This window comes from Cygnus olor, chromosome 4 (genome assembly GCF_009769625.2).
Source record: "Cygnus olor isolate bCygOlo1 chromosome 4, bCygOlo1.pri.v2, whole genome shotgun sequence".
NCBI classification, from domain to species: domain Eukaryota; kingdom Metazoa; phylum Chordata; class Aves; order Anseriformes; family Anatidae; genus Cygnus; species Cygnus olor.
Window position 1 is genome coordinate 23,830,852 of NC_049172.1, and position 26,822 is coordinate 23,857,673.

General features: G+C 35.2%; 1 protein-coding gene across 2 annotated transcripts in view; it reads left to right on the forward strand.

Annotated features, from left to right (window-relative positions):
- Positions 1 to 26,547, forward strand: part of VEGFC (vascular endothelial growth factor C) — a 79,318-nt gene extending 52,771 nt beyond the window's left edge. For both annotated transcript variants that reach the window (XM_040556017.1, XM_040556018.1), the window contains exons 2-7: positions 1,669 to 1,882; positions 3,198 to 3,388; positions 16,984 to 17,135; positions 20,930 to 21,039; positions 21,470 to 21,800; positions 26,027 to 26,547. In XM_040556017.1, the coding sequence (XP_040411951.1) occupies positions 1,669 to 1,882; positions 3,198 to 3,388; positions 16,984 to 17,135; positions 20,930 to 21,039; positions 21,470 to 21,800; positions 26,027 to 26,141 (1,113 nt within the window). In that variant the 3' untranslated portion in view covers positions 26,142 to 26,547. The remainder of the gene's footprint in view (positions 1 to 1,668; positions 1,883 to 3,197; positions 3,389 to 16,983; positions 17,136 to 20,929; positions 21,040 to 21,469; positions 21,801 to 26,026) is intronic.
- The last annotated feature ends 275 nt before the right edge of the window (positions 26,548 to 26,822 follow it).

Here is a 26,822-nt window from a genome sequence, read left to right on the forward strand (position 1 = left end):
GGCTTCTGTAGTTATGGAAGTGAGTTCTGTGAGCCTGTCTTACTGAGGCATTTCTCCCGGATTTGGTACTTGGTAAGAAAGTAGATGCTACACTGTGTGCCGTTTTGTACTTTTCTAGTTGTTTGTGAGTAGTAGTTTGGTAGTTTTGGTTTGGGTGAGCTAGTTCAGAACTGGTTGCTTTACTTGGGAGCATTACTGGTTAGCTAACAAAAGCTAATTGGGCAATTCATCACTGAAGAACTGAATCACTGAATTGAGAAAATTTCTTTTCTTAATAGTGGAGTTTGATAAGGAATCTTGAATTTCAACTTCTATAGTTTTATGTTTCTGGTTTTAGACGTACGTTTTATTTACATTGTGTTTCTTGGACCAACAAAACAAGTTTTGTAGTAGTATACACAAAATCTACAGCTAAACGCTTTACTAAGCATGCCTCTATATTTCATGTCTCATACTGCCATCTAAGGGCAATGTAAGCTGAGAAGGTGACTAAAGGTTCTTTAATATTTTCTGCTTCTCTTCCCTTTAGGAATTCAGCAATCTGTGGGTGAGAGGGTGAGCAAGGAATCACAGCTGTCCCTTGATATTGTTTCAGCTAAGGGGATAGAGGAATTTTCTAGGAATCTTGAGTAAATGAGAAATTAAAATGTAAATCCTAGTCACAGTCTTTTAAGAAAATGCCATTGCAATGAGTTTGTGTAAAAGCCAGCAAATAAGAAACTGAGATGACCAGATTTGAGGCTTCTCTGGAAATAATATGTTATCAAGCATAGTACTCATAGAATCATAGAAGGGTTTGGGTTGGAAAGGACCTTAAGTATCACCTACCTCTAACACCCCTGCCATGGACAAGGACACCTCCCACTAGATCAGGTTGCCCAAAGCCCCATCCAATCTGGCCTTGAACACCTCCAGGAATGAGGCTTCTCTCGGCAACCTGTTCCAGTGCCTCACCACCCCCATAGTAAAGAAATTATTTCTAATATCTAATCTAATTCTACCATTTTTTTAGTTTAAAGGTGTTATGCCTTGTCCTTAGTCCTGAAGAGTTTCAGTTGAAAGTCTTATTAGCAAGGGAGTATGCAGTTCAGATTCTTAAAGGTATCAAAATCCTTGACTCATACAAATTTAAGGATTAATCCTTTATAATGAGAATTTGCTCACTATGGTTTTCCATAAAAGGATACAAAATCACATTATTTTCTTCTTTTTCTAATTTTACTTTCACCCTTTTTATATTTCTGGGTGTTTTAATTTTCCTGGACTTTTGGAAAATGAAAAAATAATGTTAAATATTAAATAATGTGAGCATCATATCAATATTTTTGGACTTAAGCATTCCAAATTGTATCATGAAAACTTTTGTTTCCAGGAAAAAAATGCTTTGTTTTGTTTTAATCTGCAAATTGTACTTGGATAGGCATAATTCTACAGCTTCTTTCTCACACAGGTGTTTTGAACTACATGTATGATAAAGAATTACTGTCACAAGCAAAACATTTCAGTATATGTCAATATAGTGTTATGTCGACATTGATTGACAAAAGTAGTTTTTGTAATGAGGACTCCTTTGAGCAAAACTTTACAATACGAGTTGTTTTTCAGGCTAGTTTCCAGCAAACCTTGTGTAACAGAGAAAGTAATTAATCTTACGTGTTACTTTGACAGGCTCATGCAACCAAAGACCTGGAAGAACAGTTGCGATCTGTGTCCAGTGTGGATGAACTCATGACAGTACTTTACCCTGAATACTGGAAAATGTTCAAATGTCAGTTGAGGAAAGGAGGCTGGCAACACAACAGGGAACACTCTAGCTTTGACACAAGATCAGATGATTCACTGAAATTTGCTGCCGCACACTATAACGCAGAGATCCTGAAAAGTAAGTACAAGTTATAAAATAGGTTATAACATGATAAAATCTGAAGACTTGTCAGTTACGTGAAAAATATGTTAAAAGCTCAGCATCATTAGTAAACCACTCTCAGCAGTTTGGTTTGATGTAATGGTTATAAAAAAATCCTTCATTGTCAACTTTCCGTAGTGAAATGAATTGCTCCACAGAAGTACTTTTGGTATGTATATCCATTCTCAGAAAGCTATAGACTGCTTTCTCAGCTCAGTAAATGTAGGAAATTGTTTCTCTTAAGGTATAAGGAATCCTGATTTGTAGAGGCTATTAAAAATTTGTAAAAAGCAAAGAAGGCACTAATATTTCAATTCAGTAACTGATTCTGCTCATTTTCTACAATTAAGTCATGGCTGATAATGTTTTCTTTTCTTATGTGTTATTGCTGTAGGAGGCCAAACTATCCACTTGTAACTTTTTCCTTTTACAAGAGGGCAGTTGACTTATATTCAAACAAGAAAAAAACAGCTTTCAGACAAATATGTCAGTACCCCCTTAATATTTTACGTGACCTGAAGCTTACAATTTATCAAGTGCTTGCAGGCAGAGGAACACAGGATTTATAGCAGTATTTTTTGACATGATATTGGAAACCACGTACCTTAATAGAGCCCATTTTCTCTGAGTTGCCTACCAAAAACTGGCTCCATCAGAGAAAGGGCCTGTACAACTGCAAGTCTCTTGGCTGTTTAGTGTAACTCAGCATTTGGCAAAGGCTGTATAACACTATGTGAAATATTGGCTGAAATTTGTGTGGATGATCTAAATGTATATACCACCATTCAGGTTAAATCACGTGGTGTGCATGATAGCTAAATAATAGCCTTTTGCTTTAAATTACACTCCTGTAGTTAACAAAGTGAATGTATTCAAATTAATTTCATGTTAAATGTGGAGACAGCAAATTTATTGTTTTTAATGTATAGTATGATCCAAATGAAGTACAGTGTTGGGACCATTGAAAGTTAATTTTCAGAAATGTGCAGTACTTCTCTAGACATCGCTTAAGGTGGGACTTAACCCAAACAAAGAAGGAACCCGTGCAGCTTCAGCATCCACATCTCCATTGTAAATATGCCTCTGCTCCATGGCACATGCCTTTGAAGAGAAAATTAGCTAGAAGTTAACACTGAACAATGTGTATTTCATTGAATAAAGGGTGGGACTCTTGCAATGCATATTCTGTTTCTAACCATAAAAAAAAAAAAAATGCTACTTATTTACTGCAGAAGAGTACTGTTTTTAAGCAGCTGCTTTACAACATATGAAATTCCCTATGTTTTGGCAGGTATCGATACTGAATGGAGAAAAACTCAGTGCATGCCACGTGAAGTGTGCGTAGATGTGGGAAAAGAGTTTGGAGCAACTACAAACACCTTCTTTAAGCCCCCATGTGTATCCATCTACAGATGTGGAGGTTGCTGCAATAGTGAAGGACTCCAGTGCATGAATATCAGCACAAATTACATCAGCAAGACAGTAAGTTCTCACTCTTATTACAATCCAAGTGCTCCTTGCAAATTGGCCATGCATACTTAAAATCTATTTATTGCCACTATGGGGAAAGAAAAAAAATAAATTTTAGAATACATAGGAAAAACAGCTGAAGATACTACTGCCATGGAGAAAATACTTAACACTCTCTTTCCCCAAATATATTTGGTTTAAAAAAAAAAAAAAAAAAAAGATTATGATGTCCAGTTTTGTTATGACATTTTCCATTAAACTTAATTTTATTCTGTTTGCGTGCTGTATTTAGCTTGTAATTTTGTTAACGAAGACTGTATTAGGACATGTGCAGACAGGATTCACATTGCAAAGAGAGCCTTTTAGGAGCTGAACCTTGGCATATTAAGAGATACTAGTGTAAAGTAGCTTTTTGTTGTGTTTTCATGCAACTTCCTCAGGTATATGTCCAGTTTTTATTCTTCAGGACTAGGTCAAGGCTAGTGAACAGGTAAGAGTGTGCAGGGATTGTGCGTTGAGCCTGTGAGCTTCCGTTAAAGGAAAAATATACATGCATTATTCTATTTTAGGTAACTATAACAATTATTACATCTTAAAACAGTGTTTTCTACAAAATTTGTGTAAAAATGGTCACGCTTCAAAATGTTTGCTAGGGTATTTTGCTCTTGTTACAATATTTGGTGTTTTTTGTTGGTTGTGGGCTTTTTTTAACTCTTCTTTCTAATGCTTTGAAGAAAACTAATTTTAGAGTAAATCTAGCTTCTTTTTTCAACTAGATTCTTCTAGCTGAAGACATCTGTATGTATATATAAGAATGATATGTAACTGCGTAGACAATGATTAAATGGTAACTCATGGAAATATCATTCCCCTGTCATGATAATTCTTATTGCTCTGAGCCTTCTTGAGAGAAGATTAGGAAAAGTGCAGAAAACAAAAACAAACTTTTTTTTTTAAATACATCTTCTGTCTTCATTTCTCACCAAACCTGTCTATGTGAAATGGTGTATTCTACCAAAAATTTTTAATCCTAAGTGTGAACTAGTGCTAGACAGTCACACAGCACAGGGATAATGCAACTCAAATAGCTTAAACAAGGAAAACTACAACACTGATACCATTCAGGTCCATAGATATTCCCCTAACAACTGTCCTAATTCCAGTAGCTTGAAGGATGCAAATCCATTTTTCATGTTACAAACCAAGAAATATGGCCAGATTATTATTATTATCTGGTATATATGAAGTTTAGCTTACCTGAAGAAAGGATGATCTAGTTGGAGACAGTTGTTGCATTTTGCACAGACTTCCTGGTCTTGGAATACATTGTAAGCTTTGGGTAAATAATCCCCTTCAATTCATCTTTCTTTTCATACCTATTGAGTGAAGTCCTTAGTCATTTTTTTGCCTAGCATAAAATGTTTAGACTAGTACTGAGTTTCTTTCTAAGTTCATGATGTCATTGGTGATGATATGATACAGGCGTAGTTAAAGATTTGAGAGACTCTGAAAAGGAAAATGTTACAAGGCTTGTCACAAAGAAGAGACAACAGCATTGTTTTGTTTTCTTACCTATTCTGTAAAAGCAAGCAATATAATCTCAGAGTTTTCTGTCTTGCTTCTGCTTTCCAGTTTTATCTGGTCCTTGACAGAATGCAGTTTAAAAAAAAAAAAAAAACTTATAAAAGGAAGAGAGCTATAGCTATATCTCTTCATCTGTCATCATCTTAAATCTTTTTAAAGTTATGTGACCACAGCTTACCCTATATCAGATGAGCATTAGGAAGAAAAAAGTATTGGATTCAAGACCATTCTGTGGAATTCAGGTACCCTGCACACCTATCTTCACTACTGTTTTCCTTTTCTTTCCTGAATGAAATGAAAACAAATGGTTAGTAAGCAGGCCTCTTCTGTTTCTTTTCATAAGTCACCATTTTTTGTAGCCTTATTTTTTGATGTATAAACTCCATAAGACAAGCCTTACACTGTTCACCTTGCAGAAAAAGTGTTTAATGGGAAATGAACTTTTCAGCTGGAGATCTTACTGTGAGGGCAAACCGTAGCATTAGTTTCAGACATTAAAATCTAAAGAAAATGGATATCGGCTTTAATTGTAATTAATTAAAAAAAAAGAGAGCTAAGCATAGAAATTACTTTTATGGGGAGCAAATCATTGATTGGCAGGAGAATAGACTAGGTCAGATATTCCAAGATTGCCTTGTGGAACACTGTGGAGGTCCAGAGAGAGTTCAACAGTTCTCCAGTGCTGGCTGTGCTTCTCCTTTCTAGCTACTTAACTTAATTAAGAGAAAAATAGAAAAATATTCAGCTTTGCTTTTAATACCAATTGTTTCAACAAAAACTGTTTTTGTAATTGCTAAGGGGTGTTTATACAATCACGATTGGGATATGAGACAGTTTCTTAAGATGTGGTACTGTCCTGGTTTCAGGTAGGACAGAGTTAATTTTCCTCCTAGTAGCTGGTAGGGTGCTATGTTTTGGATTAGGATGAGAAGAGCGCTGATAACATGCTGATGTTTTAATTGTTGTAGAGCAGTGCTTACACCAAGCCAAGGACTTTTCAGCCTCTCTCTGTCCTGCTAGCGAGCAGGCTAGGGATGCAGCAGGAGCTGGGAGGGGACAGACCCAGGACAGCTGACCCAAACTGGCCAAAGGGGTATTCCATACCATCTGACGTCATGCTGAACAATATATAGGGGTGGCTAGCCGGGGTGGGGGGTGGGGGCCGGCTGCTCGGGGATAGGCTGGGCATCGGTCAACGGGTGGTGAGCAATTGTATTGTGCATCACTTATTTCGTACACATTATTATTATTAATACTATTATTATTATTACTATTATTGTTATTCTTTTTCCTGTCTTAATAAACTGTCTTTATCTCAACTCACAGGCCTCACTTTCCCGTTTCTCTCCCCCATCCCAGAGAGGGAGGGGGGAGGGTGAGCGAACGGCTGTGTGGTGTTTAGCTGCCAGCCGGGCTAAACCACAACAGGTACAAGGTCTACGAAAACATTTGAAGATCCCCTTAGGGTAATTCATAATACGCAGTAGGCCATTTTCTTCTCCTTTATCCATGACACTGCAATAGTCCAGGTTTGTAAGTGGTGGCTTATCTAGTAAAGGTCTGTGAGGAAGGTGGTTGGATGGGTTTTGATTGTATTTTGTTTGTTTTTTTTTTTTAGATGGTGTTTTTTTGTTTGGTCAGTTTGGGTGGTGGTGTTTTTTTTTTTTTTTTTCCTAAATTGTTACTGATCGTATATCCATTCTCTGTTTCTATGCAACCAGTAATTCAACAGCAGTTACAAAGATTGGAACTACCTGGTGCAACAATAGCCTGTCCCTGAGCTGTATTTTTTGTATGCCCCACCTAGAAGTACTTGTTTATAGGGTGAAGGGAAGCAGTGAGGAGATGTCAAAAATGAGCCATCTCATTCCATTCTTCCTCTTGGCTGGCAGGGTGGACAGTTTTTTGGCTTCTTTCACATTATTTGATGTAAAGATCCTAAATCTTTTTTCATGGTTAGAGTAATAATCCCTCAAGGGAAAACATCTTTCCAAACAGTTTGAGATGAGATTTAGAGGAGCTTTTCTCACAGGAAACAAGCTAGCAGCTTGACATTGTTTGCCATATTTGAGATGTACATGACGTTCCTTTATACAATTTGGAGATGCATGTGTCACAAGAATTTTCAGTCATTTTGAACTTTACCATTTATGTCTTTTCCCATGCATTTTTCTATATTAGACTGGTGATTGTAATGATAGAGTATCTACTATTAATAGTGGGAGATAAATCAATATAAATTCCAAATGTTTTTTGTTAAAATTTATTGGAAGAAAATTGATTCAAATACAAGAAGATAGAATAAGGAACCCTAGCTACTAAACATTTCTGAAATGTATTGTTTTAAATAAGTTACCTGTTATTTTATCTGACATAAGCCTTGAAATACTGTGTGTTTGTTGGTGGTGTTTTTTTCAAAAAAGATAGTAAAATAAATAATGATATTATATGATTTCTCACATAACCTATTTTCATTCTTTCCAGCACAGAGATGTTTAGAGTTTTGACATCAAACAGCCTTCTATCCTTAGCTTGAAAATCTCTCTTGACACATTGTGCTATGTTATGTCGGTTATATTTGGCTAGCCTTACTAACAGTTTAGGAAGTACAAAGATCACAATTGATAGAAACCGAAAGTCAATCAATCTAAGGGAAACTTGCCAAAATAAACCACAGTCCATCAGGAAAACATAATGTGGTTAATGTAAATCTGGGAAAAAATCATACATAAATCCTATATTGTAAAAATATCTAGAATGATAAGTAAGCTTCCCTCCTTGATATGAAAAAAAATTTTGATTATTTTATATTTCAGAAGTCACTGGTGATAATTTCATGTGTGCAGATACAATGACACATATTATGATACTGCTGAATAAATTAATTTAGCCACCAAAGCAAAGAAATACTTCGTACAGAAATCAACAGGTTTTTTTTTCTGGAAAGTATGGCATGAACTCCTGCTAATCTGAAGAAAGGAAGTATCAATGCAGTGAATAAAAACTACATGCTTTCCTAATGATTAGTGAGGATGAATATATGGAAATATTTGTTTGACTGGAAAGCTGATGGCTTTTTTGATCAAGCATTGGGAGATTCATGTCTGCTGTTGGATTTTTTTTTAATTATTATTATTATTTTATTTTTTAATGTTAAAATTGTTCTGAGCTCCAAGTTGCCCCACCCTTGTTTCTATTCTCCACTCCAGCTCTGTAAATGGCTACAGGAAGAACTGTGACAGTGTGGAAGAACTGTGACAGTGTGGAAGCTGGAAAGAGTCTTCTACGTGGTGGTCTGCAGTACCACACAGTTCTGGCCTGGAAGCTGTTGCAAGAGGAGTAAAGAAATAATGAGGTTGAAAAGAAAAGGAGACTGATGCACTTGGCATCACAGTAATTGCAGAGTGCCAAAGGCCATTTGGGTTGGATGGAACAAGTCAGGGCCACCTTTGCTTCTCACTGGAGAAGTACAGCAGAGAGCATATGCACTGAACTTCAAGGATTTTAAAAAACTACAAGTAAAAAAAATGAAAATTCAGGAAAAAAATGGTTTAATAATTGCATGTGTGATTCTAGAAGGGATCTAATTATCCTCTTACCTTTGTATTAGTCTGAAAAGTTCTTTAATTACATACCTGTCTGTACCAGGAGGCAGAAAATACAAGCATAAGCGGCTGACATTCAGGTCTATAGGACAAGTCTTTTAGTTTTGGCTGGTGCAGTGGAATGAAGGATAACTATTTAACCTAAAATACACGTGATTACAGGTTGTGTCTGAGGTAGAGAAATTTGCCATTGAAATTACAGATCTTCTCCTGTGGGAGGAGAAAAAATCAAAACAGCCTTTTCAAACCTTTTAAAGTATATGTAGTGCATGTATTTTAGCGTTGTGCTTTGTGAATAAAATGCAGTTTAATATTACACATATTCTGTAATTAAGACATTATGAATTCAAGATCACCAGATATCTCTTGTTGACATTGAAAAGTTACAAGAAATATATTCTATAAGAAATATATTAAGAAATATATTAGATAGTGAACTAACTACTTGACTTTTTTGCTTCAAATCAGTCCTATGGAGAATAAAAAGTAATTAAATGCCCAGAGATTTGTAAAAACATTTATGGACTATAGCTATAGACTCTGAGTCTGTAGTCCAAATGTACAAAGAAAAATTACCTTTCCTTGTTTTTGAAGATGGGTATTTCGCGTTTGGCTAGGTTGAAAGATTTATGATGGGGAAGATAGTATATTCAAAGTATTATCTGTAGATAGATTTGTGTATACTCATTTATGAGAAAGGTTATCATTTTCTCTTTCTGTTCCTGTTTTTCGTTTAGTGTTGTGCTCAGATGAATTTAGTCAAAAAATCAGTCTTGTAAGATGATCTTTAGATTCTGTTTTTATTAATGCAAAATGATAGCTGTAGAAGTCTGTAAAAATATAGTACATAAAAATCTTTTCTATAAATATAAATATCCAGTGATAAATATCCAGTAAATGTCTTGCAGGGATAACAAAATCAGTCACAACTGGTGAATTTAGCTGACCTCATAGAAGATGTACCAGGTTTCGGTCTAAATGTAAAGACTATTCCTTGTTTGTTTGTGTTTTTTTGTTTGTTTGTTTTAATTAACATGAGAAAGCCAGCATTAATAAAAATATAGAACCTGTTTATTTGTTCCTACACAGAAAAAAATAATCTAAATTGCAAAAAACAGGTGCATATGGTTACTGAGGGAAACTATTGTACAGAAATTTGCCTAGAAATATTTATAGAATCAAGTTCTGTAAAGTGTGCATTATCGTCTGTCAGGGTGAGAGAGCTGGACCTGTTTAGCTTGGAAAAGAGAAGACCAAGGGGAGACCCCATCAATGTGTATAAATATCTGAGGGGAGGGTGTCAAAGGATGGAGCCGGTCTCTTTTGAGTTCTGCCCAGTGAGAGGACAAGAGGCAATGGGCACAAACTGAAGCACAGGAAGTTCTGGCTGAATATGAGAGGGCACTTCTTTACTGTGAGGCTGATAGAGCACTGGGACAGGTTGCCTGGAAAGGTTGTGGAGTCTCCTTCTTTGGAGATATTCAGAACCCACCTGGATGCCATGCTGTTCAATGTGCTCTAGGTGATCCTGCTCGGCAGGGGGTTGGCCTAGATGACCTTCAGAGGTCCCTTCCAACCTTGGCCATTCTGTCATTCTGTAGAAAGCAAAGCATTTTTTTTCAATATAAAATGACAGTCTCATAGCTGACTTTCACAGTAGCCTATCTGATAATTAACACTTCTATTATTTTATTAAACATAGTCCTAATGCTTTGAAAAGTAAATGTAAAAATAACCATTAGTATCTGAAGAGACTGATAAAAAGATGGTACCTGAAGAAGAATCAGCTTTAAGATCTAGAGTATATTTAGCAGATACATAAGATTTGATGATAACTTAACATATGATGTTGATCAATAATTAAATCACATTTTTCTTATACTGTAGACATGGAAAAAGTTGTGATGGAAAGGAAACATAAATCTCTCATTCTATATATAGGATATATCTTTTCTGTTCTGTATGTATGTTCTGTACAAGAAGAAAGGATATCAAGTCATCTTGATAATGGTCAGTCGAAACTACAGAAAATACATATTCTTTAAAAGAAGTCCTGCAACCAAAGCTTTTTGAAAATCCACATAGTATCAATTACTGTGATGATTTTGGCACAAAATTCTTGCTTTAATATCACTATAGTTTTTACTCAGAAGTGGATGATTTTGTTGCAATTTACTGTACAAGGCTCTTCAATCTTTTTGTGACACAAAAAAAAGAAAAAGGAAAACAACATCATTTATAGTCACACACTATCATGTTCAATGGTAAACAATTATAGTTTAAGCAGCCTAGTGTTAGGAGTACCCAGTTTACCCCATTGGGTAAATTACCCCATTGGGCAATTATTGTCATTCTCAGCCTAACTTTGCTATTCTTTAATAATAGGTGATGTCTGTGCCAGACACCTGACTCAGCTTGATGTGTTGTTTTTACTTTCTTGCTTTTTTGCTTTAAAACTTCAGCAAAAGTGGTGGTTCTGCTGCTGCTTAGACCAGAATGAGAGAGAATCATAGAATCATTCAGGTTGGAAAAGACCTCAAAGATCATCTAGTCCAACCTTTAACCTAGTGCTAAAGTCCACCGCTAAACCATGCTACTATGTTGTACATCTACACATTTCTTGAAGACCTCGAGGTACAGTAACTGAACTGCTTCCCTGGGCAGCCTATTCCAATGCCGCACAACTCTTTCAGTAAAGAAATTTCCCTAATATCCGACCCAGACCTCCCCTGATGCAACTTGAGGCCATTTTCCCTCATCTTATCACTTGGTGCTTGGAAGAAGAGCCTGATCCCCCACCTCGCTACAACCTCCTTTAAGGTAGTTGTAAAGTACTCATAGGACCTGTTTTCTAGATCCTTCACCTTCACCAGCTTCATTGCCCTTCTTTGGACACACTCCAGCACCTCAATGTCCTTCTTGTAGTGAGTGGTCAGCATAAAATGATACTTAAAGAAAATTAAAGGGGCCAACAAAACAAAATTAGATTTTTTTTTCCTCTGAAAAAGTTGTAATGTTTCCTGGTTTTAGGCAAAGTATATGACACTTGTTCATTTGTATTAGGAATATGTGTTTTGTTATCTTCAGTACAATCTGCATGCTCTCAGGCCTGAAAAAATACTTTTTTTTTTTTTTTTTTTAAGACCAAGGAGATGCATGAAACTGGAGAGTTGGAATTATTTGTGACTAGAGCACTTTATAACTTAGAGTTGAACAACTATGCAGTTTCAGATATAGACACCTAAATCATATTTTTTTTTTAGGGAGAACCTGTCATTAATACATCTACCTTTATCATGGTGGGAGGGAAGGAACCTGGCTGATTCAGAAGGAGCTGGGACAAGATTTGCGTGTGCTAAGAATTATGTGAAGGAGCCCAAAAACAGGGAAGGGAATTGAGCTTTGCAGGCTGGCTGGCTGAAAGAAAAGCTATGTTTGGGCTGAAGTGAGGGGAGACTGGCATGGAGAATCATACTGGGTTTAGACCTAAGGAAACAAGGGCTGAACATAGTGCTTTGTAGAGGAATACTGGGAGGGGTGAGAAAGACTGGAAGACCTGCAGGCTAGTTGTCTGTTACAAAACAGCCTTAGACTGGCTGAATGGAATGTGTTCAGTTCCTGTGAAATGCATTAACTCCGTATGTTTTATAGCTGTTCTTCAGTTGTGTAGAGATTCCATTAGTATTTGTGATATACTGATATATACAGTATGTTATTGATATATGTTGACAGTATTAGCTCATGTGGAAGAGGCTGGAACAGAGCTTTAACTGTAATTTTTTTTTTTTTTTCATGTTATATATATATAATACTCTTTAGTTATCACGTATTGCTGTGGTGGTTGTTTTCCATCGGTTTCCTGACCTTAATGTAGTGTTGGGTAGCATGTAAATACAGAACAGCATGGGCAAATTGAGCCTAATTTTTTCTTTTAAATTTTGAGTATTTGCCTCTAACTCTACTAATACTCATTGCATGTACTTTAATTTGCTGTTTAATGTACTATAATTATTCACATTTTTCTCAAAACTTTGAGCCGTAAAAGCTCTCCACCTTGAAAAAAAAACAAAACCTACCCTAATACCTCCTACTGTCAGATTTCATGTTCTTCAGGAGATTGAAGCTCATTCTTTGCAGCCTTTCATCCTGAGCATCTGTCTTTATGCAATAGCCCCTGAAGAACTGACCTGATGGAAATGTCTTTCCCCTTATTGTCTGTAGCATGAATTAGCCTAATTTTTACTATCAATTGAAGCTGAGAAGGAAGGGCAGATTTTTGGGCATTTAAGAATACAGTGAAACCAATCCTTTACTGAATGGGAGAATCAGACAGAAATATTAACCATCTGCTCTCTTGAGAGGAGGTACCCACAGGAACAGTAGCCACCCAGCAATGGTGCCAGAAAAGAAGGCAGTCAAGAACCAGCGTCCTGCTCAGATGCTGTGGTGCATTTCTTATACAACAGTCCTTTCTGGATATTGACATTTGGCTGTTAGGTATTGTTATATACGCCCTGTAGTGACAACAGATGTTAAACGTATTGCTCTATTGAATGAAGAAGATTAGCAAGAAATAAATTAGAGATACTAACAAAACCAGAAAGCATTACAGAACGTCAGATCTTACCTAACTTGAAGTGATTTATTGAGATAATAATTCAAACTCAGTTTGTGTATATTCACTTTCACTTAAATAACTTAATTGGATTTAGAGATGCTGCTATCAGTTGAGAGCAATGCCTTTTTTTTCAGAATGGATCCTATTTCAAAATGCCAGAGATTATTTAAGCAGAATTATTCGGAGTTACATATTTTCTGTAGCAGATTACTTTTCAAGAATGTATTTCTTGTGAAATCCCGTCTTGATATATTTTTCATTATCAGAAGAGAAGAATAAATATCTCCTTTTCCAGAATGCGTCAGAATATAGTATCCTAATAGCATGTGCAGACATGCTAAAATATGAAGGAAGAACAAATCAATAATTCCAATCCCAGTGCTCTATCATTTCCATTAAGGATTTTTTTGTTTTCAAAATGCTAGTCCATGTATCATCCTCAGCACTTTCTGAAAGTGAGGCCCATAAATGTAATAATAAATATAATATGTTATAATCTCTAACATAAATAGGTGGGTTTGGGTTATTGGCTTTATTTGTAAGCAGTAGCTGCAAGCAGGTGATGTAAAATATGCTGTTAACAGAATTTTATTGAACAAATTGAAGGTTATTCTATGAGAATAAGGAAGCTAGTTTACTTTCCATTGCTTGAGTAGGGTCTTTTGTATTGTACCACTGAATGGTAATAGTTGTTAGCAATATTCACATCTAAACTGATACCTTTCACAGTTTAAATGGAAGGATAAATGTAGATGAAGAAAATTCATGTCCACCCTCTTTTCAGCTCACAGTTGGGAAGTCTTAGGATTTTAAATGAAATTTCTCTTAGTGTACTCCGGAAGCCCAACGGATGCTTGGGGATTGTAGCAGCGGTCCTACACTGCCATCTCCAGTGGTCTGGAGTCTGTTACACTTTGCAGCATGGCAGACTTATGTATTCCTAGAGCAAAGGAAGAATAGACCATGCTCTGTTTTCAAGAAGCTGCAGTTTTGGTCCATGCAAAGAATCGTGCTTATCTTCAGCTACTAAATTTTATTAGTTCTCCCTAGAACTAGTGGGTTTTAGTGGATTTTTACTTCAGCTTTGAAAAAGCAAATTCATGTTGTCATAGGAGAGCAGGGAAAGGAGAAGATTCTCTTTATATGTGTAATATTGTGATAATGTGCATATTTTTTGTCCAGCCCTAGTGTTTGATCTGCCCTTCGGTTCATATATGTGTATTAAGAATCTTTTTTTACAAGATATTTAATGCATTATAAAGTCCTTTGCTTCTATAAATTCATAGATGGCCAATTTTTTAAAGAAGTCTTAATGGCTGTACTGTCCTTCCAAAAGCACAACTTGTTTAAAAAAATAAAATAAAATGGAATTCTTGCATACACAGGTGACTGACTTTTGCCATCTCTTTAGAGATCAGGATATAAAGAACAGCCAAAAACCTCAGCATGTATTTTCTCAAATGTGTACTGTATGGAAAAGTGAAAGCTATTTTTCATAAATGTGGTCCTTTCTGTCTCTTTACACCCTCCTCTCCGATTTCTTGTTTGTGTGTTATACCAAACCTATGATGGTCTTCAAATAGGTGGATATTTTTAAGAAAAATGAATAGGTACATAAATTTATTTTCATATAAAAAATATTATTATGAAAAGGATAGCTCTGATTATTGCTGTCTTTGGATGAGACGTTGGTGAGAATGCCTTTTGTGATTAATTTAAAAACTTTTATAACAGATGAGGCTAAAGGAGCCAATATTGATTGGTAAGCCAAGAAGGATTATAAGAATAATAAAAAGTTGATAGAATTTCTCTTTCCAGAAGTCTATATTGAATTTAGTGAAAAGCCTGGAAGTTTGCTTGGTGATAGTTATGTTTAAGAGAGGCAGGCACTGATTTTGCATTCATTTTATTAGTTCCAAACTTTAAACTAGGAGTAGACTTGTGCCTTTATAATGACCCCAAAATTTAATAAGGGTTATTTATTTTGCAACAGGAACAGGAATCCAAATGTTAATATTCTTTGTTGAGAAGGCTCTCTGTCAAGATAAACTCTTTTCATGGTAGCTCCATAGATGGATAGCTTTTTTCCATCAGTACATGGAAGATGCAGGAAACTATATTCTGTTTGGTTTTTCCTTCTAAAGAAGCAAAGATATATAATTTTGCATTTTTAAATTCTATTGGAAAAAAAATAATATAAGGGATGTAGTACTTCTTGCAGGAAAGCTAATAGCATTATAATCCTCTGTAACAGAATAAAATGCAAATATAGTACTTCTGCCAACTCAGTTCTTTTATGATGACACAACATTAAACTTTTTTAAAGATACAGTCACTCAATACTTCCAAAATTCATTTTGTAAAATAGATATTTGTCAGAGTTGAAAGCCCTTTACAAAGTTTAGGTTTAAATTGCCTAATTTAGGTATGGTAATGATATGAACTTTATCGTGGGCTGTACAAGCACCCCTTTACCTTGTGGGTCCTTGGTGAATACACCCCATACAGCTGTATCTGCATGCTTATTAGCACCCAGGCTCACTTGCATACTCCTATGTAAGATTTTGTGTTCAAGACATCCTGAAGATGTACTTTGCATTTTGAGTAATTTAAAATGATCAGTGTTTTCATTACATTTGCAAGCTGCCTATATGCCACACTATAAAGCTACTGACAGTAAAAAAAAAAAAAGCATAAAATGTATTATAAAAAAGCATTGCAGATTCCAGCTAAAAATTAATGTGTTGCTATACAATCTTATCAACTGAAACTGGAAAAATAACTAATGACCATATTTTTGAAGGCCCCAGACTATTCAGAAATATTCTTAAATGTCTTTGGAAATGTGACTGCACACCTAAAAGGCAACAGTGTACTATTGTATTAAAAATACCACCAAAAATAGTTTTTAAGACTTTGACCTAAAGTATTTGTCCTAACTTTTTGGTAGACTATTGAGATTTTAGTTTTGTAATGACATTTTCTTAATTTCTTAAAATTAGATGACCCGAATTAAATAGTGAAATGTGTCTTGGTGGTTTTCTGTTATACCACGTTGAGTTTTTCCACAAGGCATCGCTGAAGTTATCTTCTTTGACTCATTGAATTACATTTCCCACTAAAATTAGGCTTTTGTTATTTTGCATACATTAATATTTCATTAAAATATATTATTTCTTAATATTCTGGAAATATATTCATAGTTCAAGATGCATTCTATTAGGGTGACCATATAATTTTCACTGATATAAATACTAGAGAGTCAAAAATATGGTATGTGTATCTCAAAACTCATTTATATGAAAATGTTTTAATCTAAATCTGATATGTTGCTGTTTTATACAAGCTCTGTAATTTTGCAACTGATGTATTATGTTGTAGCTGATCCCCTTTTTAAATTATTCCTGTTTTCCAAATTTTTGAAGAGTCTTTCAAATACTATGTTTTGGATATTAAAAAGACTGCCAATTTGAAGTAATTTTCTCTAGAAGAATGAGTTCTTCATAAATTTTCATCTTTTAACATCTTTGATTCGAATGTCATAGTAAGGAAACTGGCATATAACAGGATTTAACATTATAAATATTAATTGTTATAACATAGATATTGTATTATTATTTTTTTTTTACTTAGTAATTATTTAGCAGTATCATTGAATATTGAACTGAATGATAGTAGAGAACAAAAACCCAAGCTTAACTTCCCTATGGGTGTTTGTCTATGTCATTATATTATCTTTAGTTGTACTGTTACTGGTCTATAAAAAAGTTCTTTTCTTTTCTTTGCTTTCCCTTCTGTAGTTGTTTGAAATTACAGTGCCTCTTTCTCATGGCCCCAAACCTGTAACCGTCAGTTTTGCCAATCACACGTCCTGCCGATGCATGTCTAAGTTGGATGTTTACAGACAAGTTCATTCTATCATAAGACGTTCCTTGCCAGCAACACAAACCCAGTAAGTATGAGACTTGTCTTTCCTTTCACCTTACAAGCAAGCATATGTAATTAAATTTAAAATATTGATGGAAGCTTCCACAGTTAACATAGGTGAACTTGTATACATTAGTAGTAGCAGAATGCATTTTGCAAAGGAGCTAATGGTGATTTACATGGAAAGAATGTTAGTAAAGTAATTAACACAGTACCTTTTTACCCAGTGGGTAAACTGCGGATAGGTCACTATAAAAAATAAATAAAGAAAAGAAAAGAAAAAAGAATACTAATGAGTTGGTTTGTTTGTTTTCCCTCCATGGAAACAGCAAAAATGCAATTGAGGCCCCCAAAAAATTAACTTCTTAAAAATAAATAAAAGCTATCAAAAATAGTGACTTTACAAATAAGGAGTAGATAATATGCCCCCCTCAAAACTGTATTTTCCTGTTAAAATAATAATAATATTTTTTAAAAAGCTGTTAAAAGAAAAATCCTGTTCTTAGGGAATATTTGACAAAAAATCTTTTTGGATGTTTTCACATGCCAGAAATGAAAACAAAATAAAGTGGGAAGGGGAAGCACACTGTTAACGGGCAGTCCACAGAATAGACATATGAATTTGTTTGAGTAGTTCATAGTCTTGGTGATTTTGAAAGGAAAAACTCACAAAAGTATTTTAGCACTGAAGTAATTGTCATTAAAACATTTGAAGGACTCACTCCCGTTATTTCACAGGACTGAGTGGTGATTTCATGGTGGATACATACTTAGTAGAACAAACATACCTAAGAGGCTACCAGTTGCTTTATAGAAGACCAATGACTAAAGCTGAACTGGAATTAATTACATATATTTTTAATAAGATGAGTGAATAGTTTAAAACACCCATAGAAGCAAGCTAGGTCTTCCTCTTTGCATTTGTTCAGTCAGTTAAAATCTGGATGTTAAATTTGTTTATCAAAATGTGGATCATAAACTGTGGATTAGAAAAATACTAGGGAATAAATCTATTTATAGTTTGATTGCATAATTAACAGATTATAAAAAGTCAAAATCTGTGAGTCAATAATGAAGTAAAATTATGCTGACTGTTGGCAGCTTCTCAGTGCTTCCAGAGTAAGAACGATTATAATTACTATTACAGGAGTTTATTCTATGCATGAAAGAGCTACCTATAGTTAAAGGGAAGTAAGCATAGACGTACCAGACTTCGGCCAGCTGACCATCCTGTAGATGAGAACACACACAGGCCTTGTCTACTGTTAAATATTATCTCTACTTTCATTTCCAGAATCTTGAAGCACTCAGGCTCCTTGGTTTTTGTGGTTATTTTTTTTTCCTATTTTCATTTTAGAAATCATTGTTTTTAAACTTAAAGCCATTTACATGTTGCTGATGAGTGCCGGGATTCTTTTCAGAATCCCAGTTTTCTGTGTGTTGTTGTTGTTGTTTTTAATTTACATTCTTGTCACAGTGGCAGATCTGCAAGTGTGCATGTATTTCTGTACCTCTCATTTTAACAGAAGTATAATAATAACATGCATATGTATTATTGGAAAGAAAAGCCTAGGAGTGTAAATTCTGCTTTTAGGGTAGTAAATTTGGCATCTAGTAGGAATTGAAGGCTGGACTGTGCCATGATGCACATGTTAGAAAGAGAAAAATGACTTGTAAGACAGATTATAAATAGTTGCTCTTTTTTGTATGAAATATGTTTTCTGCACAACTTCGTCATGCGAATTAAGGTCCAGGTCTTTGCCTGTTCTCCCACTTTGTTCTGTTTATTTCCTCTTAATAAGTAGTAGCTACCACTACATACCTGTGGGGCTGAGGCATGTCAGTTCATGCTAACCAATGTTTCTGAATACCGTCTGGATTAATGGCATCTTAATCTGTACCCTTCTCTGTACAGAATTTCATCAAAATGTGCAACTCAGTTAGAAAATTGTCACTTTATTTTAGGACCTTGGTTGATTTTGGCAGGGCAGGAAGTGGAGCAGGAGAGGAGGGCATGATCTTCAATATATATCATTCAGATCCAAGTCTCTATGATGACCATTTTTTTCCATGGTAGTGTAAATAGGTACTTACAGAGCTGACAGGCGTATTTATTTTAGATGTGGTTTGTGTGTATGTTGTACACAGTAAATGTTTCTCCCTCCTGTGCATCATCTGTCTTGACAATGACAGGTAATGACTTAGCATGCTTTTTTATTTTATTATTTTATTTTATTTTATTTTGAGTTGATAATGGTTAGGAAAGAAGGTAGTGATTTTTTTTTTCCCAAAGTGTTTTTGCTCTGATTTTTAAGCCCTCTTAACTTTCCTAAAAAGTTACAATAAGATTTTAAAATTTCAGCTATGTCCCCCAGTAATTTTCTGTCCTAGCCGCTAAAGAATTTCTAAGGAAAGTAGTTGCAGGTTCTTTTGCTAGTTGTTTCCAATCTTGATGTTGAAATACATATGGTTCTCTTCAAGTTCTTAGTTTTCGTATCAGCATCATCTTATTATGGTTCATGAGTTCTTGGTGTTTTCTCACAGTGTTACCCTTCTGACAATTGCCTTCCATAGAAAGTTTTAAACATGCCTGGCTATGGCCAGGCTGCTCCAGGTGCAATTTGGGGGGTGGGTGCTTAACAGAATACAATTACATGCCTGTAAATTCTCAAGCTGCAACAGGAGACAGGCAAAAAGGCATGTATGCCAAGTGAGGGAGCAAGAATGAGATCATTAGCGGAATGAAATCAGAAAACACCAGCTTGATAAAACAGGAGGTGTTACAGGGTGATGTTAAACTACAGGCAAAGAGTTGTTTAATGTGGTTGAATGATAATCAAGCAAGAATGTCCTAGCACCTGCATTTTTGAATGTGTGAGTAATGCTGCTGCTCTCAGGGAAATGAGGAGGTGCTTAAAATGGGTAATGTATGTGCTGTCTTAACAGATAGAATTTTAGAAATACTCTAGAAACAATGAATTAACAACACAGCCTGGATGGGTGAAGTTAGGCATGACTCGTTAAAAGTTGTAATGGGCAGCTGTGGTGATAAAGAAATTGCAAACAAGGAAGATCAGATAATACATATAAATATTCTTATGTGGTGGACCTACTAGCTGTTTCACATCCCTTAAAGAGATTAGCTACTGTTAGGATTTTTTTGCTTTCTTTGGCACCACTATGTTGGCTACAAAACTCTAGCAGGTACAGAGCACTAAACTGTTAAATTGTGTATTTTATTTCATTTCTAAAGTGACTTCATCACTGATGAGGTCCAACTCTTTAGAGTCAAGAAAGCTGGCCAAGATTTGAGAGGCTGATGAGAAATAATCAGTTAATGAAACACAACTATCGTGTAAAGGGGAAGAGAATCTGAGAATCCGGTTACATTTTAGAAAATTGAGTTTGGTCTACACCATTGATTCAGAAACTATTATCAACTGCCATGTCCTGCTAAAAAGCAATGTAGAAAATTATTCCAGTTCCCACCTATGTGGTATTTGACATGCAAATACTTTTTATACTGCTCTATTTTATATATAAGGCTTACATTCAAGGGTTAGAAAGTACAAGTATCAGTTCCTAGAAGTTAAAGCTAAAAATTGAAATGTGAGAAGGTATCTTCAGCAAATGGTTGAAGATTCCCCTACTGGGGGGAACCTTAACTAGTAGCAGACTTGATAGGAGTTAAAAATAAGATTATGAATGAACCTTTGAAAGGCATTTTGTAATGGAGGGAAACAAATGCAATCAGCACCTAAAATCAATTTCTTCTTGATTTCTTATGGTAATAAACCAACTGTATATTTCATTCCATAGGTGTCATGTGGCAAACAAGACCTGTCCAAAAAATCATATCTGGAATAATCAAATTTGCAGATGTTTGGCACAGCATGATTTTGGTTTCTCTTCTCACCTTGGTGATTCTGGTAGGTAGTTTTGCTTAGCAGATTAAATGTAGTTCCATTGTTTGATTTACCTAAAGAAGGTAAAGAAATTAAGAGTTGAGAATTAAATCAGAGAATGGCTTGGGTTGGAAAGGGACCTTAAAGACCATCTAGTTCCAACCCCCCTGCCATAAGCAGGGGTGCCACGCACTAGATCAGGTTGCCTAGGGCCCCATCCAGCCTGGCCTTGAACACCTCCAGGGATGGGGCATCCACAACTTCTCTGGCAACCTAATAGATTAATATTTTTCTTTATCGATACTGTTACATAATGTTGCCTGTCTTTTGATGTATGTTTGTTCTCCAGACACCTTGAAAGGTAAGAATTTACTATCATTTCTCCACTTAAAAATATGGGAATAGGACGAAACAAAATTCTGATACTTGTGTAACTTCTCTGTTGTATTTCCAGACACATCTGATGGATTCCATATTTGTGGACCAAACAAAGAGCTGGATGAAGAAACCTGTCAATGTGTCTGCAAAGGAGGCATGCGGCCCTCAAGCTGTGGACCTCACAAAGAATTAGACAGAGCATCGTGTCAGTGCATGTGCAAAAACAAACTTCTCCCTGCTTCCTGTGGACCCAACAAAGAATTTGATGAAGATAAGTGCCAGTGTGTATGTAAAAAGACCTGTCCCAAACATCAGCCACTAAATCCTGCAAAATGCATCTGTGAATGTATAGAATCTCCCAATAAATGCTTCTTAAAAGGAAAAAGATTCCATCATCAGACATGCAGGTAAAACATCAGTCTTCATCTCTTTCGCTGTGCCTAAGGTATAAAATTTGGGGTTGTGTTATTAGCTGTTTTGCTGAATCATTTTGTAGCCATAAATTATAAGCCTCTCTTCAGTTCAGTTTTATCTTCTATAACTTTTATATCTCAGAGGAAACTACTAGGCAGAATAACTATTTTACAGCACGCTTAGTTTCTTATACTCTCTCTTACTAGTACTTCATGTTAATCTGTTTTCTTTTGATGAAAATTAAGTAACATTAAAAAAAAAAAAGATTGAAGTCCCACTTATTTTATTTCCAGGAACAAAATTATTCTTAATTAGATTTCAGAAGTGAGTTCTGGAGATATAATCATTTGTTTTATTTTCTACAATTCTGCATATCCTTCATTTCACTCAATTGATGCTAAAGATTTATGAGTACATAAAAAGTCTCTTAGCTCTGGGTGATTTCTGTGAAAAGGCAGATATATATAACTTTACAGTTATATATACACATTCATCCTTTAAAATGGGATTTGGCCAGGCAAGAAACTCTGAAATTTATGTATATATCACAGGAGCTTTTCCTTCCATGGCTGCTACATCATAGAGGTAGCAGTCTATATACATAACTATTTGAATGACTTCAGGTTCTACGAAACAAACAATATTATTTCTGCCTTATATAATTTTCTTGAGGTAGGTTTTTCTGTAAAGTTAATTTGTTAAAACAGACTAAGCTATTTGGAGGAGAAGGATCACTTATATTTATTAATATATCATAATTATTTGTATTGTATTGATTACACTTAACATTTCCAGAAATGTTTATTCATTTGAAATGGAAAACAGAGAGATTTAAATTTCTCTGGTTATTTGTAGCTTATCAAAAGTAAGCCATTTGCATTGTTTTCATAAAACATGTGACAGTTATGTCCACGTTAGTTTATCGTGAATTAAGACAACGTCTAAATCAGGAATGAGAGCTGTGCTGAAGAAAGGGGGGGAAAAAAAAGATTGTTAACAACCAGCATTATTTGTTTTTCTCTCTTGTGGTTGATATAATAGAGTTTGAATCTCTTTCTTACTTTCAAATACAATATGATATAAGAAACAGCTATAAGTATCCTATTTATAACTTTTACTTTTTTGTGTGGAGAAAGATTTGCTTAAAGTGTAACTCTATAGGTCTACAATCAATAGCTCTGTAAACAGTAGCACTGTCAAGGGAAATAGAAGATTTGATCTCTCCTCCTTCCTAATAAAGAACTTAGTATAGATTATTCGCATTTTAGCTCTGTCCACAATCCACAACCTTCTGTAAAAACGGAAAATACCTACAACATTGTTTGTCTTTTGCAAGAAAGATCCCTTCCTATTATGAGACCAAGTAAATGGAGGTGCTGCTCTATAACTTTGTGATTAATAATAATTTCTTCTTCTTCTTCTTCTTCTATACATATATATATATAAAATAAGATCTCTAATAATAAGATTTCTAAGACCTAGAAGACCTAGACAGCTGTCCTAGACAGCTCCCTGTGCAGAGAGAGAGGGGTGTTACAGATTCTGGTTTGGAAGCACCTAAATGTTTAGAGGCAGAGGTGTTTTAGGTACAATACATAATGTTAGAGTATGCTCCAGAGGACAGGGATAAAAACCCATTTACAAAGCACAGGATAGGAGGGAAAAATAAAATAACACAAACTTACTGACTGTCAAGGTGCTTGTTACCGTCATTAAAAGTAGCATTTTTACTTCAGTTGCATATGTGGAGATGTTAGACTCTCCAAAATCTCAAACCTGGATTGGATTTTTTTATTTTTCTTTTGGTAGCAAAAAAATCACAATTACTGACCACAAATAAAAAGTTGCCACTGACTCACCCCAACACTATACATACTGGTGGCACGCTCCAGCATGCTCAGATTGTTCTCATCAAAACAGACATCAGCCACATAAGAGCGCCCATATAATAACTGAATAAACAATATTCAGCCTAAATCTTTGAAATACCCGGTCTGTTGTTCAGCAGTTTCCTAAGAAAGTCACGTTTATATAGTTACAATGATTGTGCTACTACTCACCCTGTACCATCACATTAAAAATTGATTTTGGCCAGTTATGGTGTGGCCAGATGACTAGGTACCTTATCTGCAAAGGATTTTAGAGGGGGGAGAGGAGAGGGAATTTTTTGCTCTGTTGAAGTGTCCCAAACAAGGATAAGACTGCAAGTAACTGGTGTGTGACTGCTGCCAGAACTGAAACACTCACTTGGGAGAGATGCTTTATAGCATCTCTCAACTGCAAGTTGAGTTGAAGTTGACAGTTCACTAGCAGGCATGATGCCTAAACAAAGCAGACTCCACATATTTAATGATGACATGACTGCTTTTTATTTTGTACAGTGTGTCATGGGGGAGTTTGACTTTGTCTATCATCTTTTCTTTTTTCTGATTTCATTGTACTATCACTCAGTACATTAAATAGTCTGCCTGTCTCTGCCATGAAAGTTAAAAAGACAAATGCGTTCAGTGTTTCATCCATTGCATCACTAAGGAATATCTTTTTCCCAGTGTAAGCCTCTGGCTGATTTGCAGAGAGTACTAGATCCTTTGGCAAACATAACAGTAAAGTTTACTTGCTCCCTTGCTTTCTCTTTCTCTCAAGTGACAATAAGATTTTCGTGCCTTTTACCACTGTTTCCAAACTTGATTGGGCAAAAGGTCAGTAGGGCTCTGACAGGTTCCTGTGAGCTGTTAGGCTGATCTCAAGTATCTATGTAAAGACTTAGATTAGCACAAAGTAAAGTTACTCTCTTAATTACAGAGACCACACTGGTGAAATAATCTATGATTAATGACACTGAAAACACTGAACAAGACGTGACTAGTTAATAAATGCCATGTTTGCAGCCTTCCTCGTTCCTTATTGCTTTCTTCGTAGCCAAGTTCATTGTTTGAACTAACCAACTTGAATTAATGTAACTGTAATCCAGACGTCATATCATAAACAAATTATTGCAAAGTGGTAATTTGGTATCCAAAACAAGCATGCAACATACTAACTTATCTGCGACAATAATAAGAGTACCCTCAAGCCTGAAGCAAAAATTGCCTAGGGAAAAGGATACTGAAATTGCCTTAGTATAGTGTACTGTAATGTCTTTAAACTGAAGTTAGCAATATCACTATTTCACAAACAGGCACACATTATTTAAATATAAGTTTTAAGTATAACTGTTGAAATTTGCAACATATACTTTTGTCTTTTGACTCATTGCCAGTGTCTGAAAACAAAACAAAATAAAAAAACAGACTTGTACTTTGTCTTCATTATACACCAGAAAGTATTTAGCATTGTTATTGCAAGGTTATTTTAGGTCAAGTTCTTGTTTTAAAATAATAAAAAAATAAAAAAGGAAAAGGAAGAGGAGTTCAGGGACAACCACAGATACTATCTTTGTATAACTTCTATTTTTCAGTCAAGGAAAAATTTTCCTGCTCTTTAGATACTTGTGCATTATTTTTGTTGAACTTATTTTAAACTAAAAGAGGCTATTTCTGCTCTTTTTCCTGTCAGATTTATCATAAGTATGCAGGCTCTGACCTTACTTTAGAATGCACATAGATGCAATATGAGGTATAGATAGATACAACACTACTGAACTCAGTTTCAGTTTCAGGAGTTTGCAGCCTGAAGAAAGTATGTTCTCTTTTTGAAGATCAGAGTCACAGAGTAACTAACATATACAAATCTCTTAGGCCCACTGCACTAAGGTAAGAAACAGTCCTGCATAGGAAAATGGTACATTTGACTATCAAAGGACTCTAGGTTGCCACCTCAAACTGGCAGGATACAGTATGCAAGCTCATCACAAGCCAATTTAAATGCAGAAAATATTCCTGTATTTTCAAAATTGAAAGGGAAAAAAAAGATGTGATACTCAAGGTTAGAATGCAGTTACAACCAGGCAATACTTTAAAAATAGTCTTGGTTATTTCTTGCAGTGAAACTATTTCTCTTCAATAACATTAATGATTCTTGCCACTGTCTTTTGGAATTGTCTTGGAAGAATAGGCCAATTAAAAGTGGTCCCCAGAACACAAACAGAAGTCAAAGGATATGTATTCATGGGAATAAAACTTCCCATTGAACAATGGCAATGTAAATGCACACAGATTTATACTCCAGGTTAATATAAATGATCATGTTTTATTAATGCCCACTTTTTTCATTTCTTTAGTTGTTACAGACCGCCATGTACAGTTCGAACGAAACGCTGTGATGCTGGATTTTATTTTAGTGAAGAAGTATGCCGCTGTGTACCCACATATTGGAAAAGACCACTTATGAATTAGTGAAGAGAGCACTACTTGCTATTTTGGTGTACATTTTTCCACTAGAACAAAAGAACGACAGAAACTTTGCAAACATTTGGAATTAAATGTTCACCAGAGACCCTGTGGGGCTTTCAGAGACAGATACATTGTGCTTTTCTGAAGATGTGGAAAGCAAATGTAGAAAATAACTGGGGTTCAAGTTTTGTAAAGAACTCAATAAGGACTTATTTTCTGCCAATGACCAAACAGCCTAGGTTCTCCTTCTTGTGATTTTTTTAAAGAGATAATGACTATATAATTTATTTCCACTAAAACCATTGTGCAGCATTTCTGTTTATAGCAGTAACAATTGTTAAAGCTCACTGTGATCAATATTTTTATATCATGCAAAGTATGTTTAAAATAAAATGGAAATTGTATTATATAATGCTGAGAACGTTTGATCATCTACCTATAGAAAGGAACTACAATTCAGCTATGTTACTGAAGTCCTAAAAATGAGGAGAAATATGTTAAGAGAAAGTACTTTTAAGAGAAGATGACTACAGGCATTTTCTTGAATCTGTTGTATATGTCATTTGAAATATAAGGAGTTATACTTAGTGTTTCATAATCCAGTGATATACTTGTCTTCAGAAGGAAACTAGCAAAGCAAATATAGTTAATAACTAGTGAAAACACTGGAGATCCTGTACCTTG